The sequence below is a fragment of the Ranitomeya imitator genome, chromosome 5 (genome assembly GCF_032444005.1).
Source record: "Ranitomeya imitator isolate aRanImi1 chromosome 5, aRanImi1.pri, whole genome shotgun sequence".
NCBI lineage: Eukaryota > Metazoa > Chordata > Amphibia > Anura > Dendrobatidae > Ranitomeya > Ranitomeya imitator.
The window spans coordinates 97,914,632-97,940,551 of record NC_091286.1 but is presented as its reverse complement, the minus strand read 5'-3'; the positions used below and the strand labels follow the sequence as shown (position 1 = coordinate 97,940,551).

Sequence of the window (25,920 nt, the reverse complement as noted above, 5' to 3'; positions counted from 1 at the left end):
CCTTCTGTCTCAGTAATCTCTGAACACACTGAATGGCTATGGCGGCTGTGTCTCTGCTGCTCTTGTGCTTGGTGTATGGGACTGCGACACTGGCTGGAGAAAACGGTGTTGAAGGCTTCCCTCCTTTTTGTGGAAACTACGAGTGCCCCAAATACCAGGTGTTGAAAAAATACAATGTAAGTTATATGGGTATTACCATGTGTGACTGTGAGAGAGGAGTGCTGGATGTATTGCTCTATGACCAATGCCTCATGTGTTAAAGGGCACTGGGACACAGATGGTATGAGGCCAGCATACTGGGTCAATCCCTCAAGAAATTTGGAAAGTACTTTGACTACCGGAAGCGCTCGCAGAAAGATTTCTAAATGCTTATAAAGACTGCTTAATGTTTAGAAAGCTAGAATATCCCTACTCATGCATTGCCTGAGAAGTCTGATAATAGGGCCTCACTAACTGGTGTCTGGAGATATCTCCCATCTATAGACTATAGCCACCATTAATTATCATATCAAAGCTTCCGCCACAGATTTACTTACTTTTCTTGTTACTTGTTTATTAGCTTATGACTATCTACACCTTTTATGGCTAGAAGCCAAGACAATAGGTTTGCCTTATAGTTTTCATAGTTTAACCCCTTAGTGACCGAGCCAAATTTTTGAAATCTGACCAGTGTCACTTTATGTGGTAATAACTCTGCAACGCTTCAACAAATCCCAGTGATTTTGAGATTGTTTTTTCGTGACACATTATACTTTATGATAATGGTAAATTTTGTTCAACATTTTTTGTGTTTATTTATAAAAAATATCAAAAATTTGAGAAAAATGTTAAAAAATTAGCAATTTTCTAAATTTGAATGATTATCCCTTTAATCCAGATAGTCATACAAAAGCAAACCATTAATAAATAACATTTCCCACATGTCTGCTTTACATCAGCACCATTTGTAAAATGTTATTTTATTTTGTTAGCATTTTAGGAGGTTTAAAAATGTAGCAGCAATTTTTCATTTTTTCACAGAAATTTACAAAATTTATTTTTTTAGGGACGTATCCATGTTTGAAGTGATTTTAGGGGTCCCATATATTGGGAAACCCACACACATGATACCATTTTAAAAACAGCACCCCTAAACATATTGAAAACTGCTGTCAGGTAGTTTATTAACCATTCAGGTGCTTTACAGGAATTAATGCAAAGTGGTATGACAGAAATGAAAATGTGTATTTTTACCACCTAAATGTTGCTAACTTCTAAACAGATTACAACAGCCATCAGACTCTTAGGCCGCTATTTGGTCATGAATTGCCATGGCAAACATCAGGACAACAAAATCATGATCTGAGGGCACCAATTGTGACAAAGAAGAAGCCCCCACACTCTGTTAACCTTTTATAATGATGTAGTCACTATTGACAGCAGCATCTAAGGGGTTAAACAGATTTAGATGGTGCAAATACTGATCGTGGCTGATGCAGCAAGTTGTCAGCTATAGTGTACAACCAACAGATGCTGGATTGTCATCTGTATGGGGAGGCTATTCTCTTATATCTCAGGTCAGTTAAAAGACGTATTGGCGGTCATTAAGGGGTTAATGTTGAAAGAAGGCTCAAGCCGTTTGAACTCGACCTACAACCTAAAATGTTGATCCAAAGAAAGGCAAAACACTACAAGAAAGATGCTAATTGCAGGAGCGTTGGGGGAAAATTCCTCACCAACTCCAGATCTGGAATCTGCCTAGCTGCATTGTTAAGCCCCCGTCACACATAGCGAGATCGCTAGCGAGATCGCTGCTGAGTCACAAGTTTTGTGACGCAACAGCGACCTCAGTAGCGATATCGCTATGTGTGACACGTAGCAGCGATCAGGCCCCTGCTGTGAGATCGCTGGTCGTGTCGGAATGGCCTGGACCGTTTTTTGATCGTTGAGGTCCCGCTGGGTAGCACACATCGCTGTGTTTGACACCTTACCAACGACCTCGTTGACAGGACGTCCCATTGAATCGTCATGAAATAGCATCGTTCTACAGGTCGCTACAGTTCGCCGCATCGCTGCTGCGTCATTGGGGAGATCTCACTGTTTGACATCTCACCAGCGACCACATAGCGATGCAGCAACGATCCCTGACAGGTCGTATCGTTGTCAGGATCGCTTAAGCGTCGCTGTGTGACGGGGCCTTTAGTCTCTAGGGTACATGACTACTGTTGTGTCAATTTCTACCTCAATGTAGCTGTACGGCTTGAGTAGGACCACTAATCTAAGCTCCCTGCCCTTAGGGTACCGTCACACAGTGCCATTTTGATCGCTACGACGGTACAATTCGTGACGTTCCAGCGATATCCATATGATATCGCTGTGTCTGACACGCAGCAGCGATCAGGGACCCTGCTAAGAATCGTACGTTGTAGCAGATCGTTTGGAACTTTCTTTTGTCGCTGGATCTCCCGCTGTCATCGCTGGATCGGTGTGTGTGTGACACCGATCCAGCGATGCGTTCGCTTGTAACCAGGGTAAACATCGGGTTACTAAGCACAGGGCCGCGCTTAGTAACCCGATGTTTACCCTGGTTACCAGCGTAAATGTAAAAAAAAAAAAACAGTACATACTTACATTCCGGTGACGTCACCGCTGTACTGTGCTTTCACTTTACGGCCGGCAGTCAGTGAGTGCGGGAAGCAGACGGCAAGGGACAGACACCGGAATGTAAGTATGTACTGTTTGTTTGGTTTTTTTTACGCTGGTAAACATCGGGTTACTAAGCGCGGTCCTGCGCTTAGTAACCCGATGTTTACCCTGGTTACCCGGGGACCTCGGCATCATTGGTCGCTGGAGAGCTGTCTGTGTGACAGCTCTCCAGCGACCACACAACGACTTGCCTACGATCACAGCCAGGTCGTATCGCTGGTCGTGATCGTTGGTAAATCGTATAGTGTAACGGTACCCTTAGTATTAGGCTGCCGTCACACTATCAGTATTTGGTCAGTATTTTACATCAGTATTTATAAGCCAAAACCAGGAGTGGAACAAACAGAGGAAAAGTATAATAGAAACAATGTGCACCACTTCCGCATTTATCACCCACTCCTGGCTTTGGCTTACAAATACTGATGTAAAATACTGACCAAATACTGCTAGTGTGACGGCAGCCTTGGGGTATGTGCACACGATGCGGATTTTGCTGCGGATCCGCAGTGTTTCCGCAGTTGCGGATTCGCAGCAGTTTCCCTTGAGTTTACAGTACGATGTAAACCTATGGGAAACAAAACGCTGTGCACATGCTTTGGAAAAAACTGCGTGGAAACGCAGCAGTTTACATTCCGCAGATGGAGTCAATTTGGAGTCTCCACATTTCAAAAAATTGCTTGTAACATCAGCATCAGTAGCAACAGCAGGCATAGAAGCCACGACAAAGGTGTCACAGACTGCAATAACGCAAGATCAATGAATGACACTAAAAACTACACCATTGCCTAGTCTGCCCAGGCTGGGGTGCAAATTTAATTGGAAATCCATGACTTGTTCATTTTGATGAAAGGCGGTCTACTCTTTCAGGGGACAGCCCAATGCACTTATCCGTGAGGACACCACCAGCAGCGCTGAACACACGTTCTAAGAGAACGCTGGCTGTCGGGCATGACAAAACCTTCAAAGCGTGACAGGCCACTCTTCCATTTTTGAAGACCAAAATGCAATAGGATATAAGCCCCCCTGATGGCATCATTTGTTATTGTTCCCCAAGACTTGGACTCTGTTCTGCTGGTGCACAGGCTGGTCTTTCTGACCCTCATATACAAGGCGTACCGCTGTGCGTTTGCCAAGGAAAGAGAGTGGAGTAGCCTGTCCAGTAACAGATGTTGTCAGTGGTCTTTGGATGGGATGAGACGATGTTTGTTCATTTAAGCTTTCATTAATACCTGACCCACGTACATGTCAAACACCACGCCTATTCCCCCTTCCACCACTCTATTTCCCACTCATGTTGTATGAACTCTTCCCCTTTTGTAACCTGCTGTTACACAACCTTAGGCCCAGGCCCACACCTGTCAGTCAACTATCACTAAATAAACAATCACTATTTATTTTTGAAACATCCCTGCTGACATCACTGCATGGCTTCCCATCTCCCATCAGGCTGATACACCGACTTACTCACCACTCCGGGCCATGCTCTGAATTCTGCCCTCTGCCTGCTACATGCTGTAAACCACACATCCTCTGCTTGCCGTGTGTATACTTCCTGGCTTTATGCTTAGGGCAGCAGTGCCTGCACTTACTGATTCTTAAAGGGACAGCGGGCGCGTTCCTAATGTTTCCCCAGTCTATTGCCAAGAGGCACCAGGTACTTAAGGCATCTCCACCAATGGGAAAATGCCTGAGCAATACTCTCACTCAGTCTGTGTTCAACTGCTTGCCAGGTCCTGTCCCGGCTTTCATCTCTGCCACCCTGGGTGCTGTATACCCAGGCCTGAATCCTGTATCTTGATATATTACCTGTGTTTCACCTGTTTGCATCTTAGTCTGGAATCTTCCCTACCCTGCTGTGTCTATCCATGTTCCTACTCCTTGCCTTTTTGGCACCTGCACCTGTCTCTATCTGGTTGTCGCTGCGCAACGTTAGTGCCCTTGGTGTACACTTGTTACTTCACTTTAAGTGCTTGTGTGCATCTGGTCCTGTCGGCTCCCTTTCCACATCTACAGCTCTGCTCTGTTCCCTCTCCGCCTCTGTGGCTCTGCTCCCTCAGTGGCTTTGCTCTGCTCCCTCTCTGCCTCTGTGGCTTTGCTCTGCTCCCTCTCTGCCTCTGTGGCTCTGCTCTGCTCCCTCTCCGTGGCTCAGCACTGCTCCCTCTCCGCCTCTGCGGCTCGGGTCCCTCTCCGCATCAGCGGCTCTTTGTTTGTCCAGTCTGAACTGGGTCCTACCCGTCCACACATCCCATTCGTACCTGCCTGTGTCCCAGTCCTTCCAGAAACTGTCCCCAGTCTGTACGAGTTCGCAGAAGTTTTCCATGACTTTACAGTACCATGTAAACCTATGTAAAACAAAATCCACAGTACACATGCTGCAGAAAAAATGTGCGAAACACAGTGTTTATTCTGCAGCATGTCAATTCTTTGTGCGGATTCCACAACGTGTGCACATACCCTTACGATTTTGATGAGCAAATGTGGCCTCCAGCTTCCTCACTGCAATAGTTTTATCCCAAGCTATTTGGATTAGCAAAGAGGGCCTCCTGGCTAAACCTCTAACATTTTTTAAGAACAAATGGGGCCTTGTAGTGCAGTAGTGTTGGTGCAGTATGACAGGCAGTGACCATAGGAAAGTTCAAAACAAAGTTTCTTTCAATGTTCAGCATACTCGCAAATGGTATGCTCCGGATCGCAGCTGGGAACAAGACAGTCCGTGTCTGAGATCGGTTGCTGTGGACGACTGTATTGCAGTGTACGCTGAGGGGTGCCAGGCCTTTTGGCTCTGCTTGACTCTGTGTTACTCACTTAGGCTGAAGCTTTGCAGAGCCTCCTGCTCTGCAGTTTGCAAACCAAGATTGACCTACCCAACCCTTTGCTGCAGGGTTTTTACAAGGAATCTGTGGCCATAGGCCACTTGTTAGACCTGGCCGGGATGATGCAGACTGCCCCACTACTGTCCTGTAGTCTGCTCCAAAAATAAAAGCCCATGGTGGGTTCTCTTAAATCTGCCTTGGACAAATAGCTTGCCCAAGACCAAAACTTTCTTTTATTTTGCCCTGCAATCACAGCTATGCCTGTGACTGCAATGCACTCCCGCTGCCTCAATACGTTTCTATGTGCATCCTGAGGGACACATAGCAACCTTCACATATAACACCTGTCACTGTCTCACATATTCCTCCCTCTATTCAAACTTGTGGGGTTGAACACTTGTTACCATACAGGAGGCCCGTGACAGGGCATCTGCATTTCAATGCGACTTCCCCCGATGTCCCGCTGAAAAACTGAAGTTATGTAGGGAAAGGGACCATCTGGTGACCTGAGCATTCCTTTCCTTTGTTTCTCATCCAGACAAGGGGTGAATGGTCAGTTACTAAACGAAACTGACGCCCAAGCAAATAGTAGCGTAGGGACTTCAAAGCCCACTTAATCGCCAAGCACTCCTCCAGTACGCTATAATTTATATCTGCCGGGATCAGTTTCCTGCTCAAGTAGGTGACTGGATGTTCATCCCCGTTCACCTCTTGAGACAGCACCGCTCCTAGGCCTACCTCTGAGGCATCCGTTTGTACGATGAAGGTTTTCTTGAAGTTGGGGCTGATGAGGACCGGATGTCAACACAATGCCAATTTCAGTGACTGGACTCTGGGACTCCTTGATTACTCCCAACTGAAACATTTGCTTCACTTAGGCTGCGATGGCTTGCCTCCGGGCTTCTGGCACCCGATACAGTACCCTTACCCGGGGCTCGGTGACCATGTCATGCTGAATCACGGAGGTCTGCCCTGGCGGCTCTGAGAATACATCCGTATTGTGTTTCACCAGAACCCAAGCCTCCTGTCAATGCTGTTTGGTGAGGGCATCATTTATTTTAACCTGTCCCTCAGCCGCATCCTTGGTCGGTGCCAGAGGGTTCCCTGCTGGTACGACCGGAGTCCTCTCTGTGACCAAACATTCCCAGTGCTTCCAGGCTTTTAGCAAGTTTACAGTTGTTCGGGATTCCTTTTTCTGGGCTGGTACACTCTATAATTTACTTTTCCCACCTTCCCTGTACCTCATAAGGTCCTTGCCACTTGGCCATGAGTTTACTCTCCGAGGTGGGCACTAGTACCAACAAATACCCAGTCCCTTTCTTTAAAGGACCTATCCATGGATCTTTTATTATATGTGCGGCTCTGCGTGGCCTGGGTATCCATCAGATGCTCCTTTACTATGGGCCTGACTGGCGCAATCTGGTCCTGCATGCTTGCCACGTGCTCGTTCACACTACAGTGCGGAGTTGGCGCCTGTTCCCACGTCTCCTTAGCTACATCGAGCAGTGCCCTTGGTTGTCTGCCATACAATAGCTCAAACGGTGAGAAACCTGTGGACACCTGTGGTACCTCGCAGATAGTGACCATCAAATAGGGCAATAACATGTCCCAATCCCTCTCGTCATTGGACACCACCTTTTTAAGCATGGATTTAAGGGTCTTATTAAATCTATCTACTAAGCTGTCGGTTTGTGGGTGGTACACTGACGTGCGTAGCTGTTTGATCCGGAGCAGCTTAGATAGCTCCTTGGTCACCTTGGACATAAAAGGAGTCCTCTGATCCATGAGGATCTCCTTTGGCAGCCCAAGGTGACAAAACATGGCAAACAGCTTGCGGGCTATTAGTTTTGCCGAGGTGTGGCGAAGAGGTGTTTCTTCTGGGTACCGCGTGGCATAGTCCACTATGATCAAAATGTTGATGGCCATGGGTGGATTTCACTATAGCCCCTACCAGATCCATTGCTATCTGCCCAAATGGTACCTCTATGATGGGCAGTGTTACCAATGGACTTCGGTAGTGAGGTTAGTTGGCACTCTGGACACATGTCACAGTACCTCTGGACCTCCGCTTAGGTCCCATGCCAAAAGAAAAGCTGCAGTATGCGCTCATCCATCTTTTTGGCCGACCCCAAGTACCCTCTCAGCATGTGGGTGTGAGCCATTTTGATCACCGCCCGATGGTAGGATGGGGGCACTACCAGTTGTTCCACCACCTCATCACGGATTTTATCCACCCTTTTGGTTAGCCATGCTGGAAAAAAGTGCCTCGGCACCAGGTTGCTGAGCCACTCAATTTATCTCTATCACCTTTTCTCGTGCCGGGGCCAGAGTAGGATTCTGGAATTGAGCTGTCCTGTACTTACCAGGGAACAGTTTCAGCTCAGGGATCGGTAGGGTCACCTCGATCTCTCCTGAAAATACCTCAAGGGGAAACCTATCAGGGTTACACTCTGTCAGTAGGTTGGTGACCCCTATGGTAGGTATCCCTGACTCAGGATCTTTGGTTTCCTCACCTGGAATAACTATTACCTTGGGAGGGTGTTGTGAATTCTGCTCTTGGGTTCCCTCCAGTGGTTGTAGGTGGGAATGCAGTTGTCGCAGTCCTGGCCAGGTGTATCTGATGATTACAATTCTGACTTGGATATTTAGGTGTGCAGGATCCTTTAGCCCTTGCCAGTTGTCAATGTTCCTTGTGAAGTGTTGGATCACTTTCTGGCTTCTCCTGCTTGCTGCCAAATTCAGCAAAGATAAGTGTTTGGTTTTTGTATCTGTGGCACACTGCTGTGTGCTTGTTTCAGTTTTATTCCTGCTGACTGTAGGATTCACTGGAGTTGCAGATTTACGCTCCTACATCTTTAGTTAGATGTAGGAAGTTTTTGTATATTCTGCTGTGGATGTTTTTGAAGGGTTTTAATACTGACCGCACAGAACTCTGTCCTATCTAGCTAGAGTGGCCTCCTGTGCTAAATCTTGTTTTTCTGCCTGTGTATGTTTTTTCCTCTCTGACTCACCGCCAATATTTGTGGGGGCTGTCTATCCATTGGGGATTTTCTCTGAGGCAAGATAGTATTCCTATTTCCATCTTTAGGGGTATTTAGTCCTCCGGCTGTGACGAGGTGTCTAGGTGTATTAGGTACACTCCATGGCTACTTCTAGTTGCGGTGTTAAGTTCAGGATTGCGGTCAATATAGTGCCCACCTTCTCCAGTGAAAGTTCTCATGCAGCTCCAAGGTCACCGGATTATAACAGGAGGGCTAACCCTGGTCTCGCACAGGGACCAGAATAGGGGCAAGTCTCATCCGAACACAGTCCCATATGGAAGGGTCTTCATTTCCACCACATGTTTCATTTCTCCACACTCTGTGGAAAAAGTAACCTACATGGTTGGGTACTCCTTGGAGTTTCCCATGTATACACACCACCCCAACTTTCCATTCATTTGGGTTGTCCCTGGCAACAAGGGACCTATGGACCAGAGTCACTAAGCTCCCCGAGTCCAAGAGCTTCTGTGTGGTACCAGTTGACAAGTACCTGGCACAGTTGGGGTTTGCTGCCTGTAGTGGCGGTACAGACTGGTTGGGTATACACACACATGGCGAGTATACCCACAGTCGATGGGCTCAGCTGTCAGGGGGCAGTTTGCGGCCACATGTCCGGGCATTTGGCACCGCCAACACTTAATAGCTGTGGCACAACTAGACCTTGGGGCCATTTTAGGGGTAGCAGGTCTCTTATCACACACACTCGGGTTACATCCTCATTACAGGCTTGGTCCTGGTTAGCCCCTGGTTCTGGATAGTACAAATGCTCTCTAACTTCAGATGGGCCGGGGATTTTGGGGTTTTTGATTCACCCTTTCCTTACCCGCTGGCTGCATGCTGGCTGCAATCTTGGATTGAAGTTCATTCTCTGTCCTCCATAGTACACGCCTGCGCAAGGCAAGATTACCTTGTGCAGGCATGTACTACGGAGGACAGAGAATGAACTTCAATCCAATATTGTAGCCAGCGGGTAAGGAAAGGGTGAATCCAAAAACCCCGCCTCCATGGCTGAAGATTGTTCCCTCCAAATTCAGGTGACAGTGTCCCTTTTAAGCAGGGGAACATGTCTGGCACTGCAGGATCTTTGTCCTTGGCAACGTAGTGTGTTACTGATGGTAGCCTTTGTTAGGGTGGTCCCAGGTCTATGCAGGTCATTCACTAGGTCCTCCCTTGTGGTTCTGGGAATTTTGCTCACCGTTCTTGTGATCATTTTGACCCCATGGGGTGAGATCTTGCATGGAGCCACAGATCGAGGGAGATTATCAGTGGTCTTGTATGCCTTCCATTTTCTTATTGATTTCAGCACAAGCTGCTTGCCTTTTGTAGATTGTCTTCCCAGCCTGGTGCAGGGGTACAATTTTGTTTCTGGTGTCCTTCGACAGCTCTTTGGTCTTCACTATAGTGAAGTCTGTAGTGTGATTGAGGTTGTGGACAGGTGTCTTTTATACTGATAACAAGCTCAAGCATGTGCTATTGCTACAGGTAATGAGTGGAGGACAGAGGAGCCTCTTAAAGAAGTTACAGGTCTGTGAGAGCCAGAAATCTTACATGGTTTTTAGGTGACCAAATACTTATTTTCCACCATAGTTTGCAAAATAAATATTGCTAAATCAGACAAGGTGATTGTCTGGATTTGTTTTCTGATTTTGACTCTCATAGTTGTAGTCTATCTACAGTTTCAATTACAACCCTCTCTGATCATTTTAAGAAGGAGAACTTGCACAATTGGTGGCTGACTAAATACTTTTTCGCCCACTGTATCTAATGGATGTAACTGTAGAAAGATCTTTTTCAAGTCACAAAATGTTGCTGGGTGTATTTTATAGGGATAAATCTTGCTTACACCCCCTTTAATTGAGACTAAATCTTCATTTGCTTAATTAAATGACTGGAATTTTAATCTTGTTCGTTAATTTTTTTTGCTTGTATGTGTGGATTAGAAAATGTATTCATTTTCAATTTTATATATTTTTTTAACTTGATGAAAATTAATGAAAGGGATTCATTGTTTAACCCTTTTGTGATTATGATACACTGCATCCCAAACAACATTCATATTTAGAAATTATAATTTTTTTTCCTGCTATTCAAAATTTTTTTTTTTTTTTTTTAATTTTTCCATAGTAGAACCAATGTTCTTTTTGTACGCTTCAGGGTAACGAGCGAGTCAAATGCACAGGGAATCTGCTGTGTATAAGGGTATGTGTCCACGGTCTGGAATCCCTGTGCTTTGGGCGCCCAATTAAAGGGGAAAGGTCTTTAAAGGGAATATGGTAGAAAGTCTATTGTTCGTGATGCGACCTGTGGCTCTCGGTCAGTAGGGACAGACGCTGCTTAAAGGGGTCCACTGGGGTGATGGTATGGCGGCTGGATGGTGACGCTTCCCACAGGTGAAGCGGGGTCCCCAGGGCTCCCAAGGTGTGTCGCAAGGATGTTGTATGCCGATGAATAAGTGGAGGACGCAAGTTGTAAAGTCTTTACCTGGTTTACTGGTGGTAGTAGTCCACAGTCCAGGGTACCAGGTACAGGTGTCCTGAGGTCTGGCCGGCTCAGAGGCAATGGGAGAATCTCCTTCCCAGTTGAGGTCCATGAGCCTTTCCTCCTTGTGCTGTTGTATGAGGTCCCTGCTGTCTGAAGCTTACTGGTAAAGTCCTCTTTTCCCCTGTCCTGGAACAGGTACCTGCATGAGGGGCAGCTTGAGCTGTTTTACAGGGACTATCATGCCCCAGGCTCCTCAGGTGTGGTGCAGGCTGATCACTTAAAGTTCTTAGCCCTCCAGTTCTGCTAAGTGTCCTAGAGTCCCACTAAAGCCTCGGGCTCCAGGTGCCCGATTGCCGCGCTCTGGTTCTAAGGGTGCCCAGTCGCGCAGCTCCCCTCAGAGCCCTTTATCTCTCCTCTGCTCCTTTCCTCTGTAGCTCCACCACATTCAAACCCTCGGGGTCTCTGTCCTTCCTGGAGCTGCAGCTCAATCCTGGCTCCCAGCTCTGCTGTCTGCTCTGTGTCTCTCCTAGACGTTTGCTCTCCTTGGCCTCCCTGGACCAACTGTCTCACTCCTCCTCCAGAGGAGGCAAGATTGCCTTGCGCAGGCGTGTACTACGGAGGACATAGAATGAACTTCAATCCAATATTGCGGCCAGCATGCAGCCAACGGGTAAGGAAAGGGTGAATCAAAAACCCGAAAACTCCGCCCATATGACCGAAAACCGGTCACGCCAAATTCAGGTGACAGGTTCCCTTTAATTAGCCTTTTTATGGTTATGGCTTGTTCACTATCACCATTTGGAAAAGCCAAGTGATGCACATTTAATAGCCTCTTCTAACAAGATTGTGCCAAAAAAACCAAAAAGCCATGGGTTCTTTTAAGCAGCTGCCTGGAGATCTGAAAACGAAAATGATGGAGGCCCACAAAGCAGAAGACTATAAGAAAACAGCAAAGAGTTTTCAAGTTGCCTTTTCCTCAGTTTAAAATGTAATTAAGAAATGGTGGTAACAAGAACAATGGAGGTCAAGATAAGATCTGGAAGACCAAACTAATTTTCAGTAAAGGTACCGTCACACTTAACGATATCGTTAACGATATTGTTGCTTTTTGTGACATAGCAACAATATCGTTAACAAAATCGTTATGCATGACAGCGACCAACGATCAGGCCCCTGCTGGGAGATCGTTGGTCGCTGGGGAATGATCAGAACTTTATTTCGTCGCTGGATCACCCACTGACATCGCTGAATCGGCATGTGTGACGCCGATTCAGCGATGTCTTCACTGGTAACCAGGGTAAACATCGGGTTACGAAGCGCAGGGCCGTGCTTAGTAACCCGATGTTTACCCTGGTTACCATTGTAAAAGTTAAAAAAAAAACACTACATACTTGCATTCCTGTCACGTCCCTCAGCTTCCCTGCGTCCCCCAGTGTCAGCGCCGGCCGGCCGTAAAGCAGAGCACAGCGGTGACGTCACCGCTCTGCTTTCCGGCCAGCGCTTACACAGTGCAGGAAAGCTGACGCTGGGGGACGCGACAGGAATGTAAGTATGTAGTGTTTTTTTTTTTTTTTAACTTTTACAATGGTAATTAGGGTAAACATTGGGTTACTAAGTGCGGCCCTGCGCTTAGTAACCCGATGGTTACCCGGGGACTTCGGCATCGTTTGTCGCTGGAGAGCTGTCTGTGTGACAGCTTTCCAGCGACCACACAACGACTTACCAACGATCACGGCCAGGTCGCATCGCTGGTCGTGATCATTGGTAAATCGTTAAGTGTAACGGTACCTTAAGATCTGCTTGCAGGATGGCTAGAGATGCAAATCAGAACCACCTCTTGACTAAAAAAGATCTTCAGAAAGATTTAGCAAACACTGCAGTTGTGGTACATTGTTCTACTATTCAGAGTCACCTGCACAAATATGGCTTTCATGGAAGAATCATCAGAAGAAAACCTCTCCTACGTCCTCACCATAAAATTCAGCATCAGAAGTATCTATTGATTATTTAACTCTAAAATAAAATGGGAGAAAAATAATCCTTATATTAATATAAAATGTTTATTCTTTTTCAGACTTTCGAGCTCAGAAGCTATGAATCCACTCACTGGGTAACAACACAGCTAAAAACAGATATGTTTGGTCTTGGAATAATGAAAAGCTTCAAACGCCTCTTGAATTATATTAACGGACAGAATATGGAAGGTAGTGTGTGTGTATATATAGTGTATTGATGGAAAACGATGGGGTTTTTGTGGCAGTGTTTAACTCCGTTTGTGTGCCAAAACCATAAGTGTATTCACTATGGATGGGGAATATATAAAAGAGATGAGAAATATAGAATTATAAAGGAGTTATACTTCTTGCTGATTCCATCCCTGGCTTTAGTTAAACTGGATACAAAATTGCAGTGGTGTTTTGTTTAAAAACACCCTGAAGAGGAAGCCTATGCACTTGCATTTACTTGTGCAGCTTATACATGCAACTTATACATGGTTGGGAAGTACTTCCCAATTGATGCAGTGTGTGTGTGTATATGTATATGTGTGTGTGTGTATATATATATATATATATATTATGCTGATTCTGATACATGACACTTTATCCCACTAAATGCTGCAATCTATATTATTTAGCAGACATGCAGAGGGCAGGAACTCCCTCTGCTCTTCAATTTGAGCCACCACGACGTAATTGTAAAGGGTTGATTGTTGCCATGGTGACCCATGACGACATTTGGGTCACTAGAGCTAGCAAACTGGCTAAATCACTAGCAAGGCAGATGGAGGCATTGTGGACGCAGTTTGGCTGCCTGTGATCCGGCAGTGTCTGTCTTTTTAGGTGTGCATAAGAGTGCGCCACCACAGTTTTCTTTTCTGCACTGCTTAAAAAACAAAAAACAAAAAAAAAACGCTGAACAGAGGCCAGACAGAGTCCAGAGTAACTCTGCTGCCTCATAGTGAATGTATCCCTCGGGAGTTTCATCTGAATCACGTCACTCAAGAGATTTAGATGGGAACCTCAAAGTAAGCGGTCAGCGTAGATCTCAAACGTTATATAAAATATTTCCGCCAAAAGCTTCAACTCAATCCACAAAAAAAGCAATTTCCCACTCGGGTCTGTCATCTCTTCCACGTTGCTGGAAGCACAAAGACTCTGTTAAAGCGAAATGGCTCCTCGCACCCAAAAACAAATTCAGCAAATTCTGCGCTCCCAAATCCAAATGCGCCCTCGCTCTTGATCTCCACAGTGTGCCTGAACCGCAGTTGGCATCCATGTTTGGAATTTCTGTAGCGATGAGAGCCCGCCTAATTTATGGGATGCATGAACTGGGCACAATGTACTAGTGACTACAATCTACTATTCACTACGGCAGTTTAAGTTTCACTCAGCAACAACCACTGTTGCTTGTTTCTGGAAAACACCCATGGAGTCAAAATCGTCACTACACCTGTGGACAAATTCCCAAAGGGGTATTATTTCCAAAATGGGGTCACTTGAGGGGGGATTCTGCTCTTCTAGCACTTAGGGGCTCTGTATATGGAATCTGAAAACAATTCTAGGAAAATCTGCCCCTCCTGAGTCTCACCATATGGCTAAGCAGTACTGTTAAGCCATATATAGGGTAATTCTACTTCCATCATAAATTGTGGGACAAATTTTGGTGCAATTTTTACCCATTTCCCTTTGTGAAAATGTAAAATCTGGGGCTAAAACTAAACTTTGGTGGTAAATATGTAATTATTTTCTTCTTCATTGCCCAAAGGTATACAACTCTGTGACTCACCTGTGGTGTCAATATGATTTGTAAAATGGTCTCTTTTATGGCGGATGTTTTGACACCTCAGGGGCTCTGCCAAATTGACATGGCACCCTCAAACCAGTCCAGCAAAATCTGTACTCCAATATGGAGCTTTTTCCTTTGAGATTTGCACTGTGCCTCAAAAGTAGTTTTCGTCCACATATGAGGTATCTGCTTACTAAGGAGATACTGCTTACCATCTTCTCCTGTTACACTTGCGAAAATAAAAAATGTGGGGCTAAAATAACATTTTTGTGGTAAAAATGTTTTTTTTTTTTATAAATTTTCACGGCTCTACGTTATAAACTTCTGTAACGCACCTGAGGGATCAAGGTACTCACCACACATCTTAATACTTTCCTTGAGGGTCTAGTTTCTAAAATGGGATCACATGTGGGGGATTTCCACTGTTTAGGCACATCAGGGGCTCCCCAAATGCGACATGATACCTGCAGACTGTTTCAGCAAAATCCGCATTCCAAAATGTCACTCCTTCCTTTCTGAGACCTTTCTTGCACCCAAACAGTAGTTTTTCACCACATATGGGGTGTCTATGTACTCAGGAAAAATTGCACAACTAAATTTGTGGTCCATTTTCTCTTGTTACCTTGTGAAAATAAAAAAATTGGGACTAAAAAATTTTTTTTGTAGCTAAAATGTTTTTTGTTTTTTTTCTTTTTTTTTGTAATGTAAGGTGACATTAAGCTAGATTAATAATGGAGAGGCGTCAATTATGACACCTATTTATTATTAATCTAATAGTAGTAAAGGGTTAAAAAAAACACAAACACATAATTAAAAAAGTATTTTAATGAAATAAACACAAAGGTTGTTGTAATATTTTATTGTACTCTCAATCCACCTGAAGACCCTCGCTCTGTAACAAAGAAAAAATAATAAACCAACAATATACATACCTTCCAAAGATCTGTAACGTCCCACGATGTAAATCCATCTGAAGGGGTTAAAATATTTTACAGCCAGGAGCTCTGCTAATGCAGCTGTGCTCGTGGCTGTAAAGCCCCGGGAAATGAAGGTAAAGTAGGTCAATGACCTATATTTACCTTCATTCGCGGTGAGGCGCCCTCTGCTGGATGTCCTTCGAGCGTGGGAAAAAATCAGAAAAGTTCCCAGGCTCGAGTTCATATGAGGACATCCAGCAGAGGGCGCATCACCGCGAATAACCATGGACCCTCTCCAGGCTATTAATATCTGCCCTCAGTCACTGGCTTTACTACTCTGGCGGGTGAAAATTGCGCGGGAGCCCACGCCAATTTTTTTCCGCCATTTAACCCTTAAATTTAATAGCTAGAGCGCACAAACTTTGCACATACACACTAACATTAGTAGTGTGGAATATGCAAAAAAATGGGGATATGAGATGGTTTACTGTATGTAAACCATGTCTCATATCATGTCGGGTTTAGGAAGGAGAAAGCAAAAGCCGGTAATTGAATTGCCGGCTTTTGCTATCTCACGCTGTATGAAATATTAATATATATACATGTGTCTCAATGACACATGAATGAAAATATATTCCTATTCTATGTGTACACATTTATTCTACCTATTCTATTGTAAGCTGTCAGTGTGATTTTACTGTACACCGCACTGAATTACCGGCTTTTCTCTCTAACACCGTATTTCTCGCAAGTCACACTGCTGGTCCGTGTGTAATCCGTATTTTTCTCGTCCCCATAGACTTTCATTCATACGTCCGTAAAACTCGCTAGTGTGACGCCGGCCTAAAAGTGTGTACAGTTAGACTATGTGCAAACCATGAATTTCAGATGGAAACTACTGAAGGCTATGTGCATACTGAGTTTTTGGAGTGGAAACTCCCCAAATTCTCCTATAAAATTCAAAAATGGCTATGTGCGAGTCTTTTTGCTGTTTTTTTTTTTTTTTTGTTTTTTTTTTTGTTTTTTTTTTTGTTTTTTTTGTTTCAGGTAGCAAAAGAAAAAAGCAGGATGCACTCGCCAATCTTCAAAGTAGCACATTTTATTGAGTCTTCACAATTAAAAATTCATGCCCGGGGGAGAAGAAAAGGAGCTTGTACGAGCAGGGGAGACTTTTTTTTTTTACGGCCGTTTCGCGTGGTCCTTGCGCTTCAACAGGTCTACATGAGTGAGGGCATAGTGGTGGATGGGATATGGTGGCCAATAAGCCCACCCCCAACATGGACCCACCCACACGCCTACAGCCTCACTCATGTCAAGAAATACAAACTAAAAACATGCACTCGGGTGACATCCGAGTGCAGCCTGAATAAAACCAAGATAAGTTATATACTATTAATCCACATAAATTATGTTTAGGGAAAGAAGTTTTTTACAAAAAACAGCAGCGATATAAACAATTGTGAGAGATCCTGCAGTCGGTATTTTAAGCATTATGCAAAAAAGATTTTCTTATATAAATATATGCAACACAATAACTCACTCTTTAAAATAAAGAGCCTTCACAGAAAAATGGACATCTCTATTCTATCATTAAATCCTAATGATCCCACAGCGTTGGTTCACATAATCCATTTGGCTTCCTGCCTCAGAAGGAGATTGTCCCAATTACCTCCCCTGGCCGGAGCATTCACTCGTTCAATCCCTGCAAATGTAAGTACAGCGGCGTTACCTCCATGTACATCTTTGATATGTGAAATCAGCCTAGTGACACCTTTCCCGGTAATTATCGACCTGCAATGTTCACAAAATCTAATATATGGAACAAATAGTTTTCCCTATATAAAACAACTTGCAGGGACAAAAAATAACATAGATAACGTGATCAGTTTTGCAGGTTATAAAATCTTTTACACAATGATCTATGCCTCCCATATGCAGTAACCGCTCCGTGTTATGCTGACTACAAAATGAACAATGTCCACATTTAAAATTTCCCTTGGATACTGGAATTTAGCCAATTCTTATTATTGTTAGGAACAATTATGTTGCTGACTAATTTATCTCAGACGTATACTGCGTTTATTAGCAATTAAGGGACCTTTTGTGGCGATATCAGCTATGTCTTTATCGCGCTCCAACAAGTGCCAATTTTTCATGATAGAGGAACGAATATGACTGTCCATTGTGCTAAAACGGAAACAAAAAGTGAATTTCTTTTTATTTTTACCAGTATCATTAGCACTATTACTGCATATTAACCCTGTATTTCCACCTTCCATGACTCTAATTTTTTTGTTTGTTTGTATTTTATTTGTTTGTTTTTGTTTTTTTTAAGAGGAAACTAGGATTTGAAGTTTCCTCTCGCTTTCTGCTCAAAACTTCTCAAAACTATTTGTGCACATAGCCACTGAGTGGAAACTAAGAGGTTTTGATGAGTTTTAGAGTATGATTTTGATAGTTTCTTCTACAAAACTTCAAGTAAAACTGTGTGTACATAGCTAATGGCAATGTTCACACAAAGTTTTTTGTTGAGTTGTTGGAGAGGAAACTGAGCAGAAACTCCATGTTTTTATGGAGTTTTGTATTTTTCGGGAGGATTTGGAAAGATTTTACTGTGCCCACTTATTTTAGTTTCCAAAACGCTAAACTAATAGCAAAGCCACAAAAGAGGACTAAAATCCTCCAAAAATAAAAAAAACAGCAGAAAAAATGCAGCACCTCTTACCTGCCCAGGTCTTTGAACAAATACACAACAGGATGCAGCCAACCCATATAGCAAGATGTTTGCAACACAGGTGTAAAATACAAAATAGACAGCCACTCACCACCTACCAGTTCTTGTAGGGGGTGACTGCTTAGTATACATTTGCACTATAAAGGCCTGTATAGGACGCTGTTCAAGTTAGGGCAGTCCCACATGTTCCCCCCCCCCCCATGTGGTGCTGAAGCCGCCATTCATATCTTCTCTGCAGCAGCGTTTGCTGTAGAGAAGATATGAATAATCTTTTTTTTTTTTTTTTTTTTTTTTGTTTCTCGTGTTTAACATAAAGATCCATGTCCCAACCCCTCCTCCCACCCCCTGTGCGCCCGTCCGCTGTTATTAAAATACTCACCCGGCTCCCTCGCTGGCGCTGCTTCCTGTCCTGGCCGTACCTTCTACTGTATGAGCGGTCACGTGGGGCCGCTCATTTAGTCATGAATATGCGGCTCCACCTCCCATAGGGGTGGAGCCGCATATTCATTACTGTAAATGAGCGGCCCCACTCACCGACACCCAGCTCCAGCGATGTCTCCTCTCAGCGGCTGCAGCAGGCCCTGTGTGAGCGGTCACGTGGTCACGCTCAATACAGTGAGGAATATGCGCCTATTCCTCACTGTAATGAGCGTGACCACGTGACCGCTCACACAGCACAGGCTGCAGCCGCTGAGAGGAGACATCGCTGGAGCCGGGTGTCGGTGAGTATTTCCTGGCAAGCGGGGGGGGGGGGGGGGGGCGTACAGGGGATTGGAAGCGGGAGGGGACGCACAAACCTTTCTTTTTAACCCCTTTACCCCCAAGGGTGGTTTGCACGTTAATGACCGAGCCAATTTTTACAATTCTGACCACTGTCCCTTTATGAGGTTATAACTCTGGAACGCTTCAACGGATCCCGGTGATTCTGACAATGTTTTCTCGTGACATATTGTACTTCATGATAGTGGTAAAATTTTCTTTGATAGTACCTGCGTTTATTTGTAAAAAAACAGAAATTTGGCAAAATTATGAAAATTTCGCAATTTTCCAACTTTGAATTTTTATGCAATTAAATCACAGAGATATGTCACACAAAATACTTAATAAGTAACATATCCCACATGTCTACTTTACATCAGCACAATTTTGGAACCAAAATTTTTTTTTGTTAGGGAGTTATAAGGGTTAAAAGTTGACCAGCAATTTCTCATTTTTACAACACCTTTTTTTTTTTTTTTTTTAGGGACCACATCTCATTTGAAGTCATTTTGAGGGGTCTATATGATAGAAAATACCCAAGTGTGACACCATTCTAAAAACTGCACCCCTCATGGTGCTCAAAACCATATTCAAGAAGTTTATTAACCCTTCTGGTGCTTCACAGGAATTTTTGGAATGTTTAAATAAAAATGAACATTTAACTTTTTTTCACATAAAATTTACTTCAGCTCCAATTTGTTTTATTTTACCAAGGGTAACAGGAGAAAATGGACCCCAAAAGTTGTTGTACAATTTGTCCTGAGTACACCGATACCCCATATGTGGGGGTAAACCACTGTTTGGGCGCATGACAGAGCTCGGAAGCGAAGGAGCGCCATTTGACTTTTCAATGCAAAATTGACTGGAATCGAGATGGGACACCATGTTGCGTTTGGAGAGCCCCTGATGTGCCTAAACATTGAAACCCCCCACAAGTGACACCATTTTGGAAAGTAGACCCCCTAAGGAACTTATCTAGATGTATTTTGAGAGCTTTGACCCACCAAGGGCTTCACAGAAGTTTATAATGCAGAGCCGTAAAAATAAAACAAATTTTTTCCCACAAATTATTTTTTAGCCCCCAGTTTTGTATTTTCCCGAGGGTAACAGGAGAAATTGGACCCCAAAATTTGTTGTCCAATTTGTCCTGAGTACGCTGATACCCCATATGTTGGCGTAAACCCCTGTTTGGGCACACGGGAGAGCTCGGAATGGAAGAAGCACTGTTTTACTTTTTCAACGCAGAATTGGCTGGAATTGAGATCGGACGCCATGTCGTGTTTGGAGAGCCCCTGATGTGCCTAAACAGTGGAAACCTCCCAATTATAACTGAAACCCTAATCCAAACAGACCCCTAACCCTAATTCCAACGGTAACCCTAACCACACCACACCTCTAACCCTGACACACCCCTAACCCTAATCCCAACCCTATTCCCAACTGTAAATGTAATTTAAACCCTAGCCCTAGCCCTAACCCTAGCCCTAACTCTAGCCCTAATGGGAAAATGGAAATAATACATTTTTTAATTTTTCCCTAACTAAGGGGGTGATGAAGGGGGGTTTGATTTACTTTTATAGCGAGTTTTTTAGCGGATATTTATGATTGGCAGCCGTCACACACTGAGACACTTTTTATTGCAATAAATATTTTTTTTTTGCATTACCACATTTTGAGAGCTATAATTTTTCCATATTTTGGTCCACAGTCATGTGAGGTCTTGTTTTTTGCGGGACGAGTTGACGTTTTTATTGGTAACATTTTCGGGCATGTGACATTTTTTGATCGCTTTTTATTCCGATTTTTGTGAGGAAGAATGACCAAAAACCAGCTATTCATGAATTTCTTTTGGGGGAGGCGTTTATACCGTTCCGCGTTTGGTAAAATTGATAAAGCAGTTTTATTCTTCGGGTCAGTACGATTACAGCGACACCTCATTTATATCACTTTATGTTTTGGCGCTTTTATACGATAAAAACTATTTTACAGAAAAAATAATTATTTTTGCATCACTTTATTCTCAGGACTATAACTTTTTTGTCCATTTGCTTGGACTCTATTGCTTTGCGTTTTGTCTCTTTTTGTCCAGCTTGTCACTATGTCTTATTCAGGCTAGCTGGAAGCTCTGGGAAAGCAGATTTGCCCCTCCACACCGTGAGTCGGTGTGGAGTTCATTTTTGTAAACTCTGCGTGGATTTTGTAGTTTTTAATACTGACCGCACATTATCCTTTGCTCTGTCTATCTAGTTTAGTTTTGGCCTCCCTTTGCTGAAATCTAATTTCATTTCTGTGTTCGTTATTTCCCTCTCCTTTCACAGTCAATATTTGTGGGGGGCTGTTTTTCCTTTTGGGGGTTTCTCTGAGGCAAGATAGCTTTCTATTTCCTTCTTTAGGGGTAGTTATATCTGAGGCTGTGACGAGGTGTCTAGGGAGTGTCAGGAACATCCCACGGCTATTTCTAGTTGTGTTGTTAGGATTAGGGACTGCAGTCAGTAGAGACACCACCTTCTCAGAGCTCGTTCCATGTTGCGTTTTAGCCACCAGGTCATTTCAGTGTGGCCTCTTAACCACCAGGTCATAACAGGGGACATCACAGATCGATGATCTGACAGTTTGCACAGCACTCTGTCAGATCACCGATCTGCCTTAGAGCACTGCAGGCTTCACAGTGCCTGCTCTGAGCAGGCTCTGTGAAGCCACCTCCCTCCCTGCAGGACCCGGATCCGCGGCCATCTTGGATCCAGGCCTGGAGCAGGGAGGGAGGTAAGACCCTCGCAGCAACGCGATCACTTCGCGTTGCTGCGGGGGGCTCAGGGAAGCCCACAGGGAGCCCCCTCCCTGCGCGATGCTTCCCTGTACTGCCGGCACATCGCGATCATCTTTGATCGCGGTGTGCCGGGGGCGGTCCGTGACCGCTCCTGGCACATAGTGCCGGATGTCAGCTGCGATAGGCAGCTGACACCCGGCCGCGATCAGCGGCGCTCCCCCCGCGAGCGCTGCCGATCGCATATGACGTACTATCCCGTCAGTGGTCATAGGGGCCCACCCCACCTCGACGGGATAGTACGTCTAATGTCAGAAAGGGGTTAAGGGGAAAGAAAAAAAAAAAGATTATTCATTCCTTCTTTCCAGCTGCTGGGAAGAAGGGATGAATTCCGGCTTTAGCACCGCACGCAGGGGACAGCGCTTAACTGTAGCGCTGTCTCCTGCACGGTCCGTGTGGTCCTCAGTCGGCACACTGCTGCCGCACGTGTGCCACACTGATGTGCTACGTAAGCACACGGACACGGATAATTCCGGTACCGATTTTTCCGGTACCGGAATTATTTGGACGTGTGGGACAGGCCTAAGGTTGGGTGGTATGGCAATTTCACAATCGGACTCCTCCAGCTGTGAAAACCCTTTCCTATTTCTTCTTCAGAAGAAATAATGTGACAGTTACTTGTATTGACCACATACAGTATATATGTATTCATGTAAATGAGATCACCTCTGAGATGCTTTTTTTCCTATTTGAACTTTCCTAATCTTTATAATCTGATTATATTATGAAATGTATTTGAAAAAATTTGTTTTCTATAATCAATGGCTGCAAAGTATTTCTTATTGAAGACTTATTTTACCTCTGTTTTTCTTAGGTGTAACTATTAAAATGACTGTCCCTGTTCGTGCTACTGTGCCATTAGATGACGCATCCATTAATGCCACAATGTCTTTCTTTGTGCCGTCGGCCATTGTGAATCCCCCTGCACCCAATGACCCTTCTTTGTATCTGGAAAGCTATTCTCCAACATCTTACTATGTCAGGTAATGACAACCCACAAAACTTGTCTGATGTCTAGTTCACTTCTGAAATGATGAAATGTGGACTACGAGTATTAAACCAGAAGCCATTTTTCTAGCGATAACCTAGAAACCTTTTACAGTTTTTAGTTTTGATAATTTTACCTTTTAGAGAAGAAGTCTTCTAAATGTGTTTTTTTTTTTTTTTTTTCCATTGATTCTACAAAATAAGCTCGCATCCAGTAAAAAATTATATCCAAGAATTTTGCATTTGATTAGCCTTTTCCTGTGAGGGAACCTCTCAAGTGCCTGTGAATGGCTGTAGCTCCATAATATAGGAATCAGTAGAAGTCTGAACGCATGGACTCAATCATTGTAGTCTCCCAAAATCTCATTTTTTATTTTTTTTTGAGAAATTTTTCCTTTATATTGAACTGCAGTACCAGTAATAGCCCATAGCTGAGCGTGGAGCTGTGTTTGTTAAAACTACAAGGGGACATCAGCACTTCACCAAATGCATCAATCTATTCTTTTTTGCAATTGGTAGGGATCCCAGTAATGTTGAAACCCCACATTTTTTTTATGACAAATTTCCTTATTTCAACAGTAAGATATCCACCTCTCCCTTACTGCTTCAACACTGTTGATTTGCCACTAGGCTTGGACTGGCCCACAAGAGAACAGGAAAATTCTCTGGTGGGCCCCTGAGTAAGGATGGGCCACCACACTCTTATGTGAGCAGTACTTGGCACAATATACTTGAATCACTATGTAAAGACAAAGGCAGCATCTCGTTTATTTACCCGGTTCATTTTTAGATAAATAAGTAGCTGAAAAGTGGCCTTTTGGAAACCCAGTCTGAGACTGTTTGCCACATAGGAAAGTTACATGACAGACCCTTTAATGAACTGTCGCATGAAAACCCTTGTATTTTTGTGTTATCTAGAATAGTTTTAGCATCTGTGTTTGTTTGTTTTTTGTTCATCATGTCTTTGCTCTTTGCAGGTCATTTGGAGGCTACGCACTGAATTCCGACTATGAAAAGCATTCGAAAGCCCTCTCGGAGGAACTTCTTGCCCTGGGTCTAGCTTTTGATGGGACTTTTGGGACAGCAGCGGGCTATAATGACCCTTTGACATTTTTTAAGCGTCACAATGAAGTGTGGTTCAGGGCAACCAACACTGAATGAAGTACCTTTACATAATACAACTAGAATTAAAATTCCTAAACTTTTTCCAATACCTATGACATTAAATACAACATGCTTTTAATATACTAATTTTGCAATAATAAAATTATAGAACATTTATTTTTGCTTTGAGCATAGCACTACATTTTTTTAACAACTCCAAACTCACCCCAACTCTGACTTTTTGTTTTCTAACTCTACTTTTTATTTCTTCAACATGCTGAGCACTTTTTTGTTAAATTGCTATATAACCCTTTAAAGCCAGTAATGGCCCATACCAATCAACTGGGTCATCCGGGGAGTCATTTGCTAAAAATGGCTAATCGATCAGTATTTTTAATGAGTAATGGTGAGAGTTTCATTATGTTTTTAAATCTGGAGAGATAGAAAGTGCAAAAAGGGTCATATCTGATTAACAAATGAAATAAAATATTGTAGGGACGCTCTTCTGATAGGGTTGTGACAGTCACAATTCCTATAAAAGCATGTAAAGCTGCTGCCGAGCCACCAATAATATGCCATGCAGAAAAAGAGGATTATGGTGGTTGAGTCTGTGCTGCCCAAGGCTCAAAGGTGTAGTCACACACAAGGTTAAAGCATGAATGTGGTTTATTGTGTCAACGTGTTTCAAGGTTTCCAAACCTCATCAGGACCAAACCACATTGATTATTGTGGTTTGGTCCTGATGAAGAGGTTTGGAAACCTTGAAACGCGTTGACACAAACCGCATTCATGCTTTAACCTTGTGTGTGACTAAACCTTTGAACCTTGGGAAGTGCAGACTGAGCCACCATATTCCTCTTTTTCTGCATGCATTATGTTTTTAGGCAAAGATAGTGTTTTTTTTTTTTTTTTATCATGATGCAGGTTATGAAGAGTTTACGTGGAAGCTATAGTGAAGCAATAAAGATTTACTGTATTCAAGAAAATGTTTATTTGCTGTCTGTATTTCTATATTTTCAATAATTTTTTATGTAATGAAATTTAAACGAATTGTATAGGCTCTTCTATTAAAAAAAAAAAAAAAAGCGCAGTGACAGCGATCACTAAGCGGGTAGGGGTACACTCACTTGACAGCGATATTTAAATGAAGAAACTGTTACTGTATGTTCAAATAAGTACATTTCTGGTTTATTACACAACCATGCACCACGGTAAGCCATGTAAACTTCACATAACCGACATACAGTCCATTCTCTTTAGTAGATACATCTGCTCACTTTGTAGGAATATATCTTAACTGACACCCATCAGTGCACACCATTCCCCATGCTCTGGGTTACCTGCCTCACAGGTTTTCAGGCTTCACAGACTGGCTTTATATTGGTCCTGTCACTAATCCAGACCCTCAGTAGCTTCCTGGACTTTCAGGAAGCTCCAGCCTCACACATGGCCTTTTCTTTTCCCTTTTTCCCCATGTGGTCTAACGAGGAAGCATATAGGACCTTTCTGACACCACAGGAACACACCCCCTGGGAGGTATATGGTTAACCAGACCCACCAATCACTTTTTGGTTAACCCTTAAATCCAGCCCTTTTCAACTATACAGGTTTGTGGGACAACAAGACCCAGCAACCAGTCCTGGATTCAGATCGCAGCAGACCTCTGTCTGTGCGATACATACCTGTCTCTCACGATACAACTAGTTGGTACATCATATACCTTCCCCCTCTGTTCAAACCAGTGGGGATGAATACATGACTGCAATCCAGGGCCCCGAGAAAAAACTTC

At 43.7% G+C, this 25,920-nt stretch overlaps 1 protein-coding gene across 1 annotated transcript; it reads left to right on the top strand.

Moving 5' to 3' along the window:
* Positions 1-25,121, top strand: LOC138681441 (heme-binding protein 1-like). Its single transcript, XM_069768948.1, has 4 exons — positions 1-176; positions 13,095-13,224; positions 22,855-23,023; positions 24,005-25,121. Exons 1-4 carry the CDS (start codon positions 33-35, stop codon positions 24,186-24,188), a joined length of 627 nt encoding a protein of 208 aa, XP_069625049.1. The 5' UTR covers positions 1-32; the 3' UTR covers positions 24,189-25,121.
* Positions 25,122-25,920: the final 799 nt, after the last annotated feature.

Coding starts and splice junctions, on each gene's coding strand:
- LOC138681441 (XM_069768948.1), top strand. CDS start 33: ATGGCTATGGCGGCTGTGTCTCTGCTGCTCTTGTGCTTGGTGTATGGG. Junction 13,225..22,854: donor TAACGGACAGAATATGGAAG/GTAGTGTGTGTG, acceptor TGTTTTTCTTAG/GTGTAACTATTAAAATGACT. Junction 23,024..24,004: donor CCAACATCTTACTATGTCAG/GTAATGACAACC, acceptor TGCTCTTTGCAG/GTCATTTGGAGGCTACGCAC.